This window comes from Moschus berezovskii, chromosome 7 (assembly GCF_049115385.1).
Source record: "Moschus berezovskii isolate FMDL1 chromosome 7, NW_MosBer_1.0, whole genome shotgun sequence".
NCBI classification, from domain to species: Eukaryota; Metazoa; Chordata; class Mammalia; order Artiodactyla; family Moschidae; genus Moschus; species Moschus berezovskii.
Window position 1 is genome coordinate 29,799,590 of NC_142466.1, and position 13,747 is coordinate 29,813,336.

The 13,747-nt window shown below is 38.8% G+C and overlaps 1 protein-coding gene across 3 annotated transcripts in view; it reads right to left on the bottom strand.

Annotated features, from left to right (window-relative positions):
* Positions 1 to 13,747, bottom strand: part of FOCAD (focadhesin) — a 311,664-nt gene that overhangs the window by 26,398 nt on the left and 271,519 nt on the right. For all 3 annotated transcript variants that reach the window (XM_088837878.1, XM_055428152.2, XM_055428155.2), the window contains 2 exons: positions 12,530 to 12,632; positions 10,201 to 10,281 (listed from right to left, as the gene is read on the bottom strand). In XM_088837878.1, coding sequence (XP_088694004.1) covers positions 10,201 to 10,281; positions 12,530 to 12,632 — 184 coding nt within the window. The remainder of the gene's footprint in view (positions 1 to 10,200; positions 10,282 to 12,529; positions 12,633 to 13,747) is intronic.

A 13,747-nucleotide genomic window follows, 5' to 3' on the forward strand; every position in this document is an offset into this window, starting at 1 on the left:
TGCGGCCCTGGCAAGGGAGACAGAAAGCGCAAGATGAAGTCTTGACACCTGATGCCTTCCTGCCTCTGACACTCTGAGGGTTGAGAATAGTATCTGCCCTTATGTTGCTGAGAAACCTATGAATCCTTGCAGTAAACATTGAGTCACTTGAAGCGAGTCACTGTTTTCCATAATAAAAAGCACTGTAACATAATTTCTATCACTGCCTACGCTCATTTACTCATAGATTCACAGACTTCTTATGCATTGATGACTAGTAAACCCATCCTTCTAATGCAGGCCTTTCTCTGATGTTTTAGAACTTCAGCTATCTCGAGAATCAGCATGTTTTCTTAGTAGTCACCAACAAACCTCCTTTTCTTTGCCTCTGCTGACTTGGGAAGGTAAAATTAGTAGTGTGCTTTCCAGTGCTGTTTTTCTCCCTGCCAGCAAACACTTTTTTACTTTTTGAAAATGTTAGAAGCTCAACACAGCTGCCACTCTTCTATGCTGTGTTCCTAGTAACTGAAGCTCTATTTCTATTCTACCTTGTGATGTAATACTAGGAGCACAGGAGATATTATAACAACTTTGTATGTTGTTTCTATACTCTTTAGACTCCTGTACTCGGAGTACAGGAGATATTACCAGGGAGTTAACTATTGCCGTTACAGGGAAAAGAATTTCTAACCAAAAAAAAAAAGTAAATATATTCATAAACACATTCACTTATTCAACTAAGGATCTACTAGCTACCAGACAGTGGAAACAGTGTTGAACATGGCAGAAGAGGTCACTGTGCAGCTGACATTCTAGTGTGAGGACGAATAGACAAGGGAAACTCAGGCGTGATTAAAAAAAAGCTGTGATAGGAATTACCCAGTTGGGTATTTGCATAACTCTATACTGACTATATACACGTGGTGACTGACCACACACAAAGTTGGCTGCAAATTGGGGTCTTTGATTTCACAAAACAATAATAACAACAACAAAATTTAAGATGTTTTCTGAGGGACTTTTGGCTCACAATTCACAGAAATAGTCTGATGAATTGGCAGATAGTACAGTGACAATCTGGGCATAGAATTATTCTTTCCTATTAAGGATATAAATCCAGTTCTATATTGGAAATCTTTTAATTCATAAGCAGATTTCTATTAAATTTTTTCTCAGAAAAGTGTTTTTATAATTATATAAAATTATATTCCAGTTCCTTCTACAGAATTCACTAGGAAATTTGCAGTTTCCAGAGGATCTAGATAATCAGGGAAGACATTAAACCTGTCCTCTAAACCAGGACTCAATGTGAAATATGACTATTTTCTAGATCCTTTATTGTTTAGGGGCTTCCCTTGTGGCTCAGCTGGTAAAAAAATCCGTGTACAGTGTGGGAGACCTGGGTTTGATCCCTGGGTTGGGAAGATCCCCTGGAGAAGGGAAAGGCAACCCACTCCAGTATTCTGGCCTAGAAAATTCCATGGACTGTATAGTCCATGGGGTCGCAAAGGGTTGGACATGACTGAGCGACTTTCACTTCACTTCACTTATTGCTTAGACAACGAGCTCTCCCTTGACAGGACAACAGAACTTTCACCAGTACACACTTTGTATGTTGTATCTATACTCTTTCAGTTCAGTTCAGTTCAGTCGCTCAGTCGTGTCCGACTCTTTGCGACCCCATGAATCACAGCACGCCAGGCCTCCCTGTCCATCACCAACTCCCGGAGTTCACTCAAACTCATGTCCATCAAGTCGGTGATACCATCCAGCCATCTCATTCTCTGTCGTCCCCGTCTCCTCCCACCCCCAATCCCTCCCAGCATCAGACTCTTTTCCAGTGAGTCAACTTGTCGCATGAGGTGGCCAAGGTATTGGAGTTTCAGCTTTAGCATCAGTCCTTCCAATGAACACCCAGGATTGATCTCCTTTAGAATGGACTGGTTGGATCTCCTTGCAGTCCAAGGGACTCTCAAGAGTCTTCTCCAGCACCACAGTTCAAAAGCATCAACTCTTCGGCAATCAGCCTTCTTCACAATCCAACCCTCACATCCATAATGTGACCACTGGAAAAATCATAGCCTTGACTAGACAGACCTTGGTTGGCAAAGTAATGTCTCTGCTTTTTAATATGCTATCTAGGTTGGTCATAACTTTCCTTCCAAGGAGTGTCTTTTAATTTCATTGCTGCAATCAGCATCCACAGTGATTTAGAACTGACCTAATATACAAGGTTCCCTGGTGGTGAGAGGGAACAGACAGGAAGGCCAGGGGTCTCCAAATGGAGGAAATGGGCTGCAAGCCTCAGAGATTTCTTATCTCTTAATCAGCAGGAGGAAACCAACAAGTGTTAGATTTTTTTTTCCCCTTCTCTATACAAATTTAAAAGGAGGTATCTCTTAAAATTCTGTGTTACATGAGGACACCTGGCTCCACCTGAACTTTTCTCAAACCTTGAGCTAACCGATGTTAGCTCCTGTATTCTTGCCTGGAGAATTCCATGGACAGAGGAGCCTGGTGGGTCACAGTCCATGGGGTGGCAGAGTCAGACACGGCTGACTGAGCGACTCAGTCAGACTGAGCGACTAACAAACAAACAAAACAATATTCAAGCAAGTGTCAGAAACGAGCAGAGCTTGTCAAATGGAGCACAGAAAATCCAGTAAGTGCTATCATGCAATACATCTTCCACTTTTCAAAAAAGCAGAGAATTTGTATGGACTAACAGAGCTAGAATCACACAGAATTGTCCACTATATTTACAGGCAACTAATTCTGACACTAACTGGAATGAAAGAAATTATAGTAGATGTTAGGAATGGAGAAAATACCTGGTAATTCTAAGCATGTCGGGGGAGGTATGGAGAGAGAGGTAGCCCTAAAACGGGAGAACAGAGTCACATGGTTCTCTCCCCAGAGATCATCAGCATCAGACACAAGAATCCATACCTAGGGTATGGGAATGATCAGTTCCCTTATTACAGAGCTCTGTCTTTCACACAAGTGCCTCAGATAAAAATACTGGAATGCTTTATAGACAATGGATTTGGAACTCAAAAGGCCTAACAGGACTTGTTAAAAGGATCCAGATGTTTTAAAATCTGGGTACAAAGTTGCTTTAAATCCCTCACCCAGTTGACAGCTTCAAAGAATCCTGATATAAATGGCATATCCGAACATAATGCATTACAACAGGACCCATTATCACACATACTTTGGCTATACAGGATCTCAACGCTATAATGTACATGCGTAACCCTTATAGGAAAAGTCTGGTAACAAGTAGGCTAACAGTTGCTGGTGTGTCTACTCTCCATCACCAGCATGATGTCACTTATATAATGTGGATATATCTTTGCCTTCTCCATCTTTAGCACTGTTTAGAAGAAATATGTGTGTGTGTGTGTGTGTGTGTGTATACATGATTAAAGCAGCAGAACAACAAATATTTGAAAACTGTTAACATGCCAAGTACTCTGTACTAAGCATTTAGGATTAAACACAGAAGCTCTTCCTGGCCTTGAGGAAATTACAGTCTAATGGGAAAGATGGACTTTAAACAAAGAATCATTAATAATTAAGCAGATAATTACACATATGTAAAGTACTAAGAAAAACATAAAGGAACAGATCACATAGCAAATCTATACTAATCTGGGAACATCTGGGAATCCTCCCTTGCCTTTCACTGAGGAAAGGATGTTTAAAACAAGATGGAAAGGATGAGTAGGATTTTTCTAGATAAAGTCCTTAGAAAACACAGGTAGACATTATAAAGATAGCAGTCATATTTTTGCAGATGCTAAGCCCCTTGCCAGGAACCACAATATAATCAAGATCAGTACAGTTCAGTTCAGTCACTCAGTCATGTCCGACTCTTTGCGACCCCATGGACTGCAGCATGCCAGGCTTCCCTATCCATCACCAACTCCCAGAGTTTGCTCAAACTCACGTCCATCAAGTCGGGTGATGCCATCCAACCATCTCATCCTCTTTCTGCATTGCTAATCAAGATAGCTGTTGATAACAGTTGGTGATTCTGATGGTTCAGTCAGACACAAGAGTTGGTAGGATGTTCTGTCTTAGAACCAAGTACATCATCTGGTGTTACCAGAAACAAAAACATCCCTGAGCCCATAAGCACCAGGAAGGCTGCCAAGCAGGGTGGCTGCCCAGTGGAAATCAGGGCCCAAGAAAGAAAAAGGTAGGTTTAGCAGGACTCTGGCAAATATATTGAGAATAACGGGAGCCAGGTTTCTTACAATCGAGAGGAGGTTACAAATAAGAAGAGGAAAATGAAGAAGGAAATCTGTGATACTGGTTTGGAGATATTGGTGCAAACTCATGGTTTTCAACACACATAGCTAGACATGAAAATACAGACATACGTGAGAGAGAAAGAGAAGGAAGGGGAGGAAAGAAGAGACAGAACAAATTTTCTAAGTGTCCAATGAAAGGGCCTAGGAGCACTGATTAACTCAGTAGCAATGTAGTAATTTGTACTCAGATCTTGACTTCTAAATATCATTCTCCACTAAAAGACACTTGAGTTCTCAGGCTACTACAAGTCTGAGGATAAAATAAGATGAAACTAGAACATCTTTGTGTGCCATAAACAAAAGGATATACTCAAAGAATGATGAGGTTATCTCAGAAGAACACAAGAGTCATAGGCTCTTACCTAACCTGGAACAATTTGAGGACAATTCAAAATAATGAATAACAATAATAATTAAATACAGTAGGAGTTTAGTGGTCCATATCAAAGAAAGACAGAAAGAAAGAAGAAAGAGGAAGGAAGCACCGAAAGAAGGGCAGGCAGCTTTTCCTTACATGAGAAAGTCTACAAAAAAAATGTAAATGGGATAATGGAATTTTTCTTTTCCTTATTTATGGCTTTTAGGTTTATGTACTTCCCTGTGTGTGTGTGCTCAGCCAGGTTTGACTCTTTGCAACCCCAGGGTCTGTAGCCCGCCAGCCTTCCCTGTCCATGGGATTATCCTGGCAAGAATACTGGAGTGGATTGCTATTTCCCCCTGTAGAGGATCTTCGCGACCCAGGGCCTGAATCTGCATCTACTGTGTCTTCTGCATTGGCAGGCAGATTCTTTACCGCTAAACCAACTGGGGAGCCCCCAAAAGAAAGTCTTACATTTAATTAAAGAAAGAAACCACATCTCAGATAGTAAATACATACAAAAATGTTCATTCCTTCTGACAATGAAAGCAAATTAGCCTTAAGGCATCAATTTATACCTGCCTGGCTTTTATTATAGTCATTTGTTTATCTAAATGAAGGTTTGCTTTGTAATATGATAACTAGAAAGGGTTTATTCTTTGTTTTCTAAGCACTGTTATATAAGATGACTCATAAACTCATAATCCTTACAAAAACTCTAGAAAGAAGAGTCAATTATTTTTTCCACTTTACAGAAGCAATTGAGCCTTATAGACTTAAGCAGCTTGCCTGAAGTGACACAGCTGAGAAGCCACATAAGTGGGCTAGGAACCCAGGCAGTCTGGCTCCCAAGTGTTTAACCTCTATGACAAGCTGCTATGATATTTATACAGGGCCGAGGTGCTGAAACCTGATACAATCCTTCTGAAGAGCAATGAGGCCATACCATCCTTATAGTCATCACATCCTCAGAGCCTAATTATAAATTGAAGAGAATTTATCCTAAGGAAAGGTACATGCACAAGGATATTCTCTATTATGGAAACATTTTAGATGACCAATAAGGAAATGGGTTAATTATGATTTATCAACTTGACAGAACATTCTACAGTCATTTAAAAATGATAATTATGGAGATGTATGGAAAATAGGGAAATGTTTACAATACAATATTAAGTTAAAGAATACAAAGCATATGTATACTGGGAAATATGTAAACATTGTGTGTACATAAAAGGAACAAATTAAAAGGTAAAATATTTAAATGATAATAGCTGTTAGAAAGGGCTTCCCTGGTGGCTCAGATGGTAAAGAATCTGCCTACAATGCAGGAGACCTGGGTTCGATTCCTGGGTCAAGAAGATATATTGGAGAAGGGAATGGCAACCCACTTCAGTATGCCTGGAAAATTCTATGGACAGAGGAGCCTGGCAGTCTACAGTTCATGGGGTCTCAAAGAGTTGGACACAACTGAGCAACTAACATACGCCGAAAACCATGGGATAATTGTTTACCCTTTCAAATGTTTTTATGATGTTTACATTAAAAAAATAGAAATTAAATACTCTCCCAACATACTCTATTAACACTAGTCTAAACAGCGATGTAAGAATGCTCTTTATACTTTCCCAACCCTCCTTATGCAAGAGATTAGTGGTGATCATGTCCATTTACATGGAAACTTGTTATATATTTTTAAAAGACAATAAAATAATATACATTTTATAATTCAATATAATCTAACACATACACAGCTAGAGGACACACACTGGAATATCTACTGAGGCTATCTCTAGGTGGTGAGATTACAGGGAATTCTTTTTTTCTTCATACTGTTTTTGAACTTCATGTTATACACATGTTGCTTAGCTCAGTTGTGTCTGACTCTTCACGACCCTATGGACTGTAGCCTGCCAGGCTCCTTTGTCTGTGGAATCTTCCAGGTGAGAATCCTAGATGGGTTGCCATTTCCTCCTCCAAGGGATCTTCCCAACTCAGGGATTGCACTCATGTCTCCTGAGTTGGCAGGCAGATTCTTTACCACTAGTGCCACCTGGGAAGCCCGTTATACACATGTGTTCATTTCTAATAACTTCGTAGAAAAAATTGTATTGGTAAGCTATTACTAAACTAACCTATTTAAAAATAATATACTTTGGCAACCAACTTTATAATTTTATCAGAAAAACAGGATAGTTTTCTCTTATCATTTATTCTTTACTCGGAGTTCATTAATTCTGTTCTTTTGGTTAGACTCATCAACAGTTATATCTCATGCTAGTAATCCAAAAATGATCAATCAACAATCTACCTACTTACAGTTTATGTACAAGTCCAACTCTTATACACTCAAATCATTGACCAATGAATCCATATCAAGAAGGAAATGCCATTCATAATGACTTAATTTTAAGGATTTAAATATGCTTTCTTTAAATTAATATTTCTTACTGTAAACTTTAAAGCCTACTAGAAAAATCTTGGAAAGTCATATTCCCTAGCAAGAGAATTGGTAAGAAAATAACCCTAAATTATTGGTGAAAGTGAAGCCACTCAGTTGTGTCTGACTCTTTGTGACCCCATGAACTATACAGTCTGGAATTCTCTAGGCCAGAATACTGGAGTGGATAGCCTTTCCCTTCTCCAGGGGATCTTCCCAACCCAGGGATTGAACCCAGGTCTCCCTCTTTGAAGGAAGATTCTTTACCAGCTGAGCCATGAGCACGGAGTCTTAGCCACAGGACCACTAGGGAAGTCCCCCTTAATTATTAGGTGGAAATATATAACATTATCACCAAAAATAAATTATGACTTTCAGTAAGTACTTTTAAGAAAGTTAAACTGTTTTATTTTAAAATTAGGAAAAATCTTGAAATCTGAATATACTCTGAGGTTGAGAAAAAACAAATATCAGAAATCAGGAGAAAGAATAAATGAATAGAAAAGAAGGAAAAATAAGAGCCAAAACTTAGAGGGCCTTAAGAAGGAAAAAATAATCCAGAATAGGAGGAATTAGATTATAAGCAAATTTTAAGCCCAGAACAGTCAATAAATATCCATAGGAATAGATTATGACAATGACAAAGGTTAAGGAATATTACATCTGCCAGGAGGTGAGACTATTAGGGAAGAAAAGAAAATGTTATAGAGTATAGCAAAAAAACAGTTATATTCAAAACTATTAACTGAAGTCTTTCAAAATTGGAAGGAATTTTATCTATTTGGCATGGTTTTAAAAATGTAGGCCTGTGTGAAGGAATGGATACTATGAACATCTGGTATGTTCTATTGTATGAGTATTAAAGTGGGCATCTAAAAAGAGAAAAGTCCTAAACATGAGAATGCAGACTAATATATTCACTGTCTCAGATCTGATTGGTTAAAATTGAGATCATTTCATCCAATCTCATCCTGGCATATGTGTGGATCAAGAATAACGTGTAACATTGTTCTTCCTCTCGTAAGTTATTAAATGGCACACAGAGGCAATGGAGCCATGCTATCCTGAAAGTTTTCTCCCTTTTGCCTATTCCAAGCATGATTTTTATTCTCTCAAGCCATTTCTTCCTCAAAAGAGTTCACCAAAGTTGTCATCCTTCCTATCAGCAGCCCCACTAGGCTCTGATGAGTGACATCCAGACATTTAAACTCAAAAGCTGCTTCAGAAGGGAGTTATTAAAATTCAAATGAGCTGGGCATATTGAAGAAGAAAACACTTGTTTGCATGCACACCTCCGCATTTGGCCATCCCATTTAGACCCATAGAGCAGGGTCTGGTTTTGTCTTTGTAAATGGGCTTCCAAGGCGGAGGTCAGCCTCCCACGGCCCCCACTCCTCTGGGGTCATCATTAGTAATGTGTAAGGCTGAATAGATTTTCCTTGGAATCTAGTCAGGAAACCTGACAAAAAGGCAGCCCTCTCCCACAACCTGAAAATGCCAAAAATCTGATTGGTAATAAGGCATTTTTTAAATACTTCATTTACTTGTCTTCAAATAGCTTTAATAGCAAGATTTTACATAACATTTCTGACGTCAATTTCACCTGATGCTTTTCAGTTTTGGAACAGAATATTTCCTATTGTATCATGACAGACCAATCATAAAAATGTTACATTTTATCAAGAATTTTCCACAAGATTCAGAGAAAATTCACTTCTGCTGAGAAATATGAATCTAGGGAGCAAAATGACATTTTAGTCACTAGAAAAGGAGTCTGTGATTCATTTGGTTTAAGAATCTTATTTCTCATGGAAAAATCTCACATTAGCATCATTTAAAAAGTTTATAAAATATCAGTGAGCAAGTTAACAAAAACCAACAAAAAACTAGAGCAAAAATATATGTCCCTAGAATTATTCTAGCCATGGAAATTTTAGATGTTCCTTTAGTAAGAATTCAATTTCCTATTAATGGAGACATTTCTGATACAATATCTACTTTAAAAAGACTTAATTTATGGCAATATATAAACAACTCCATATTATGTGTAATAAATAACATGGTCACATATACACAGCTCTTGTGTGACAATGACGTAACATTATACCAACTTTTACTAAAGATATGAAAAGCAAGTTATGCTAATTCACAACTCGAGGATAACAGCACACTTTCTGGAACTCCAGAAACTAAGGGAATTTATGTCCAAGCTATGAAAGTAGTTTATAACTTGGAAGCTCCAGGGATTACTGTACCCAGTAGAAACTTAGACAACAGATAAGACCTCTAATGTCCCTTCCAATGGTAAGATTTTATTCTTCCATGACCTCCATTAATCAAATTTTCTTCCTCCAGATGTCTTCATTTTAATTTGTTTAAAGACTTTTCCCCTAAAATTTGGATGGATTTGTTGTAATACAGGCATTGGTTTTGCCCAAACTGTCACAACCAGCCCAACGAAGAATGAAACTAGCAAAACATCAAAGAAAGAACATTACATAAAACTGGTTCCTGAGCCACAACACACTCAGTTTGGATCCATTTTTTTCCTCAAAGCATAAATTTATAGATGTGTATCATTAATACACATTTACTTAAAAATTTATGTGGGATTATTTTGGCTCCAGTTAAAAACAAAAGCACTAAATCTCTGTCTTTCGGTTGTTGGTGGCAGCAACAAAGAATCACAAAAGAAAAAGAACACAAGCTAAGATTCAGAACCAGAGCCAGTGATTCCAACAACATAGAGTGATCACACAAAGTTCAAGAAGACCTACCTCCAAGCCAGGTCCTCTAATACAAACATGTGCTTTCTCTTTTTAGGTCACACTCGCTTGAAACTGACAATAAAAGTAATGTACACTTATACTTTTGAAATGGCCAAAAGGGATATTAGATTGGTAACTTCAAGAGGACACACAGTGTGTATGTTTGTGTATCACTTATTTTGTAGTTGGTCTCCTGGTGAGTTCTACTGCAAAGAGGATCTGTCAGGAGCAATTATTTACCCTTTCAGATTTGTATTGTTTAATCTACAGAAGCAAGCTTAGGGCACACAAACTTAACAGGTAGAAAGAAAGAGTTCAAGAAATGTGTTCACTTGCCTTTTTTCCCTCCTGTAACGAAGAAGCCAATGGCTGCTCTAATAAAACTGCTTTCAGGCAAATAGCTGTAGTCAGTAGGCACTGTGGAGACAGAAAATGATCAAATTAACCAATGAACTTGACAGTGCTGATGAAGGAAAGGCAATGATCTCATGCTGCCATGTCAACCTAGAGACAAAGCGGAGGTGTTTATGCCATTAATCTCAGAACAACACTCTGTGGCTGCAACTAATTCTATTAGATCAAGTGGCTGGCCTTGAAGTCATCACTGAGACTATGCAAGCAAATCTAAATGGTGGTAAATCTGGGAGGGGCTGGAAAAAACCATAGAAGCCAAAAATTGTACTGAAGTGGTTTAAAAAAGTAAAAACACCCTTTTCCACTTTGGCACATCAAAGAACTCCGATCCAGCGACCTTCTCTGTGTCAGCAAGGAGTCCGCTGGACTTCTAAGAGACCACCATTCTATGGGCTATCAAGGGCATCCTGAGTCAGGTACATGAACCATGGAAATACGTCAATCAGTATTAATACTAGTCACTCGCTTATTTCATGAGACAGGGACCTCTATGTGACCAACACATATGAAAAACCAGACGTGTCTGCTGACCTGAAATAGCAAAGCAGTGACATTTATGTTAGTTGAATCCTGGGAGTTTCCTAGATTCTTTTCCTCCTGATTCCCCATATTGTTTCATGAGATGGTTTTTATTGGCATAGATGGCTCCACTGGAAAATTCCATCAGAAACGAGCAGTTGTACTTTTCCAGACACACAGTCATTTTGCTCCAAAGAACCTGAGTGTAAGATGATTCACTACAACTGACCTTGAATATAAGTGGGCCAGACTATGTAGCCCATAGCATAACAATGACAAACCTATGTAAAAAAGCAAAAGCCTGACATAAACAAGCTTTTTTTACCAGGACATTGAGAGACCACTGTCCTTGAGGACTAGCATTAGCAAGGGTTTCCAATATGACAATTTTTTTTTTTTCTTTTTCCAGTCTTAATATCAGAGCTTCTCTGGTATCTCAGTTGGTAAAGAATCCACCTGCAATGCAGGAGACCCTGGTTCAATTCCTGGGTCGGGAAGATCCCCTGGAGAAGGGCTAGGCTACCCTCTCCAGTATTCTTGGGCTTCTCTGGTAAAGAATCTGCCTGCAATGCTGGAGACTTATGTTCGATCCTTAGGTTGGGAAGATCCTCTGGAGAAGGGAACAGCATTATTCTTGCCCACTCCAGAATTCTTGCCTGGAGAATTGCATGGACAGAGGGAGAATTCCATGGACAGAGGAGCCTGGCAGTCTACAGTCCATGTGGTTGCAAAGAGTTGGACACACTGAGCAACCTTCACTTTATTTCACAGTGTGACAGCTTTTAAATGTATAAAGTTCATTATGTGGGGAATGCTGTGGAACGATGCCCTATTTCTATAGCTAAGGAGTGACTGAAAGGCAGGGAAACAGTAATTACGGTGGCCCACGTTCATGGTAATGCTGTCGGTAGACTACCTGTCAGGGGATATGTGAAACTAGGTTTTAATGAGGAATCTTTGGTACCTAAACCTCCCTGGCCTGAGTCCAAGGGAGCCAGCGGTCAAAATCCTATAAAGAGCAAGGAGCAGATATAGGTCCCAGGGCATTACACTGATGTCTTCCCCAGAAAATCTCTAAGCACATACATAAATTAAGCACGTGGGAACTGCAAATATTTTTATTGCTTTTATTAAAAGCAATAGAAATAGAAAAAATCTTGTTACATTAAGATCTAGGATTTTTAATTCCAAGGCCATGCACATCTTTAAAAGTACTTACCTCAGTCTTTTCTCAATGCAGGGGCCAGAAGAACTCCAGCCATATGAAGAGTCTTTTAATGAAATATGAATGTTATACAGACTATGATTACATCTAGTCAAGTTAAAAGAATTCTGTTCCAAGCTTCCAGGATCTGATTCCTAGTTTCTGGGTTTCTCACTAAGCTTGTACCTATGTCATGTAATCTTTCTGAGTCTTAGGTTCTTTGTAAAATACGGTGTTAGACCCAACATCTAAACTGATCTCTAAGGAAGGAAGAGAGGGAGAGTGAAAAGAGCACAGGCTTTGGCGGCCGACAGATCTGATTTCAAACTGTGTATTTCCCACTTAACTGCTGTGTAACCCTGGGCAAGTCAGGAGACTTCTCCATGGTCCATCTTCCTCTGACGTAAAAGAGGGACAGTAACACGCAGCCCTGAGGGTGGCTGTGAAAATTAACGCTCTTAACAAAGTAGATAGCCCCACGTCAGCACCCCTCCTTCCAGCTCCCATGTTCTATGATGCCAATCTTACCCGAGGTTCTATTTTGATTTGAGGACAGGGTAGACAGATGAAGATGTCCCAGAAGCCAGATGGCATTTGACTGAAGACCAATCACCCCAGACACACTGATGACCTATGAATGAAATGTTAACAGTTCAACAATGGGCAAGATACAAAGTCCACTCAATAAAAGGCCATGCACAGAAGGTCGCTAATCTTTTATGAGGCGGTAGCTTGGCTGGTAACGAGAAGTTCTATGACGAGATGTACTATCCTCTGTGTATCGCTAAATGTGGGACATAGAGGTGCTGAATGAAAGAATGATGAACCTATCGGTCATGACAGAAGGGATCAGTGATCGTCTCAGAGTTCACTGAGTCAGACTGGTCTAAAGGAGTTTTCAAAAAAATGGGAAAATAAAACCCAAAAAGTAAAAAGGGCTGATAGTTGCTTAGGACTAAACTACGTTTAAAAGTAGAAGAAGATATTATTTGGTTCTCTTCTTTAAACAATGCCCTGTTACTATTTTACCATTCATAATATGATCTTTTAAATAATATTTTTCATTTATAGATTTTTTACCCAAGTTATAGCAATTTAAGTTTCAGGAATTTTTTGAGAATATTTACATTCATACATGCAAAAGACAGTTTCTTCTGTTCGAGGATTTGTTTGCTTTCAAAGGCATGAATTACTACAACTTCTTCATGTGGTGAGTATTATAACCAGCTATATTTTACAACAACAACAACAACAACAAAAAGACAAGTATGCTAGGTGAAAGCCTAGGACACAAAGTTCTACATGTGGCAAGAATACAACTATGCAGAGAAAATAAGAACGCTTATAAAGAAATATGACCAAATATGAGTAGCAGCTGCTTCAGGTTGAGAGGAGCCTCAATGACATTTTTTTAGCTTCTTCCATTCAATGAACATCATGACTTTTTAAATAAAAATCTGAAAATATAAAATCATTTCTAAGCAGATAGACATTTTTATTCTTTAGCCAAGAATAACTCTGACTATAATTCACCCAAACACTTTTAGTGACATCTGAACTAGTGCCTCTTGACCATTCTGCTTAGCTATCTGCCCTGCCCTTTGACTGTCTTCTATTTTTCCTTGTCTGGAGGGCCTGACATTCTTTGCAGGGTCAGGTTTTAATTTTTAAGAGAAACCAAAGCAACTTAAGTTAACTCAATAATTCCAGCTTTCTTTTTTTCCAGAGGTGGTGCATGTTGGTCAG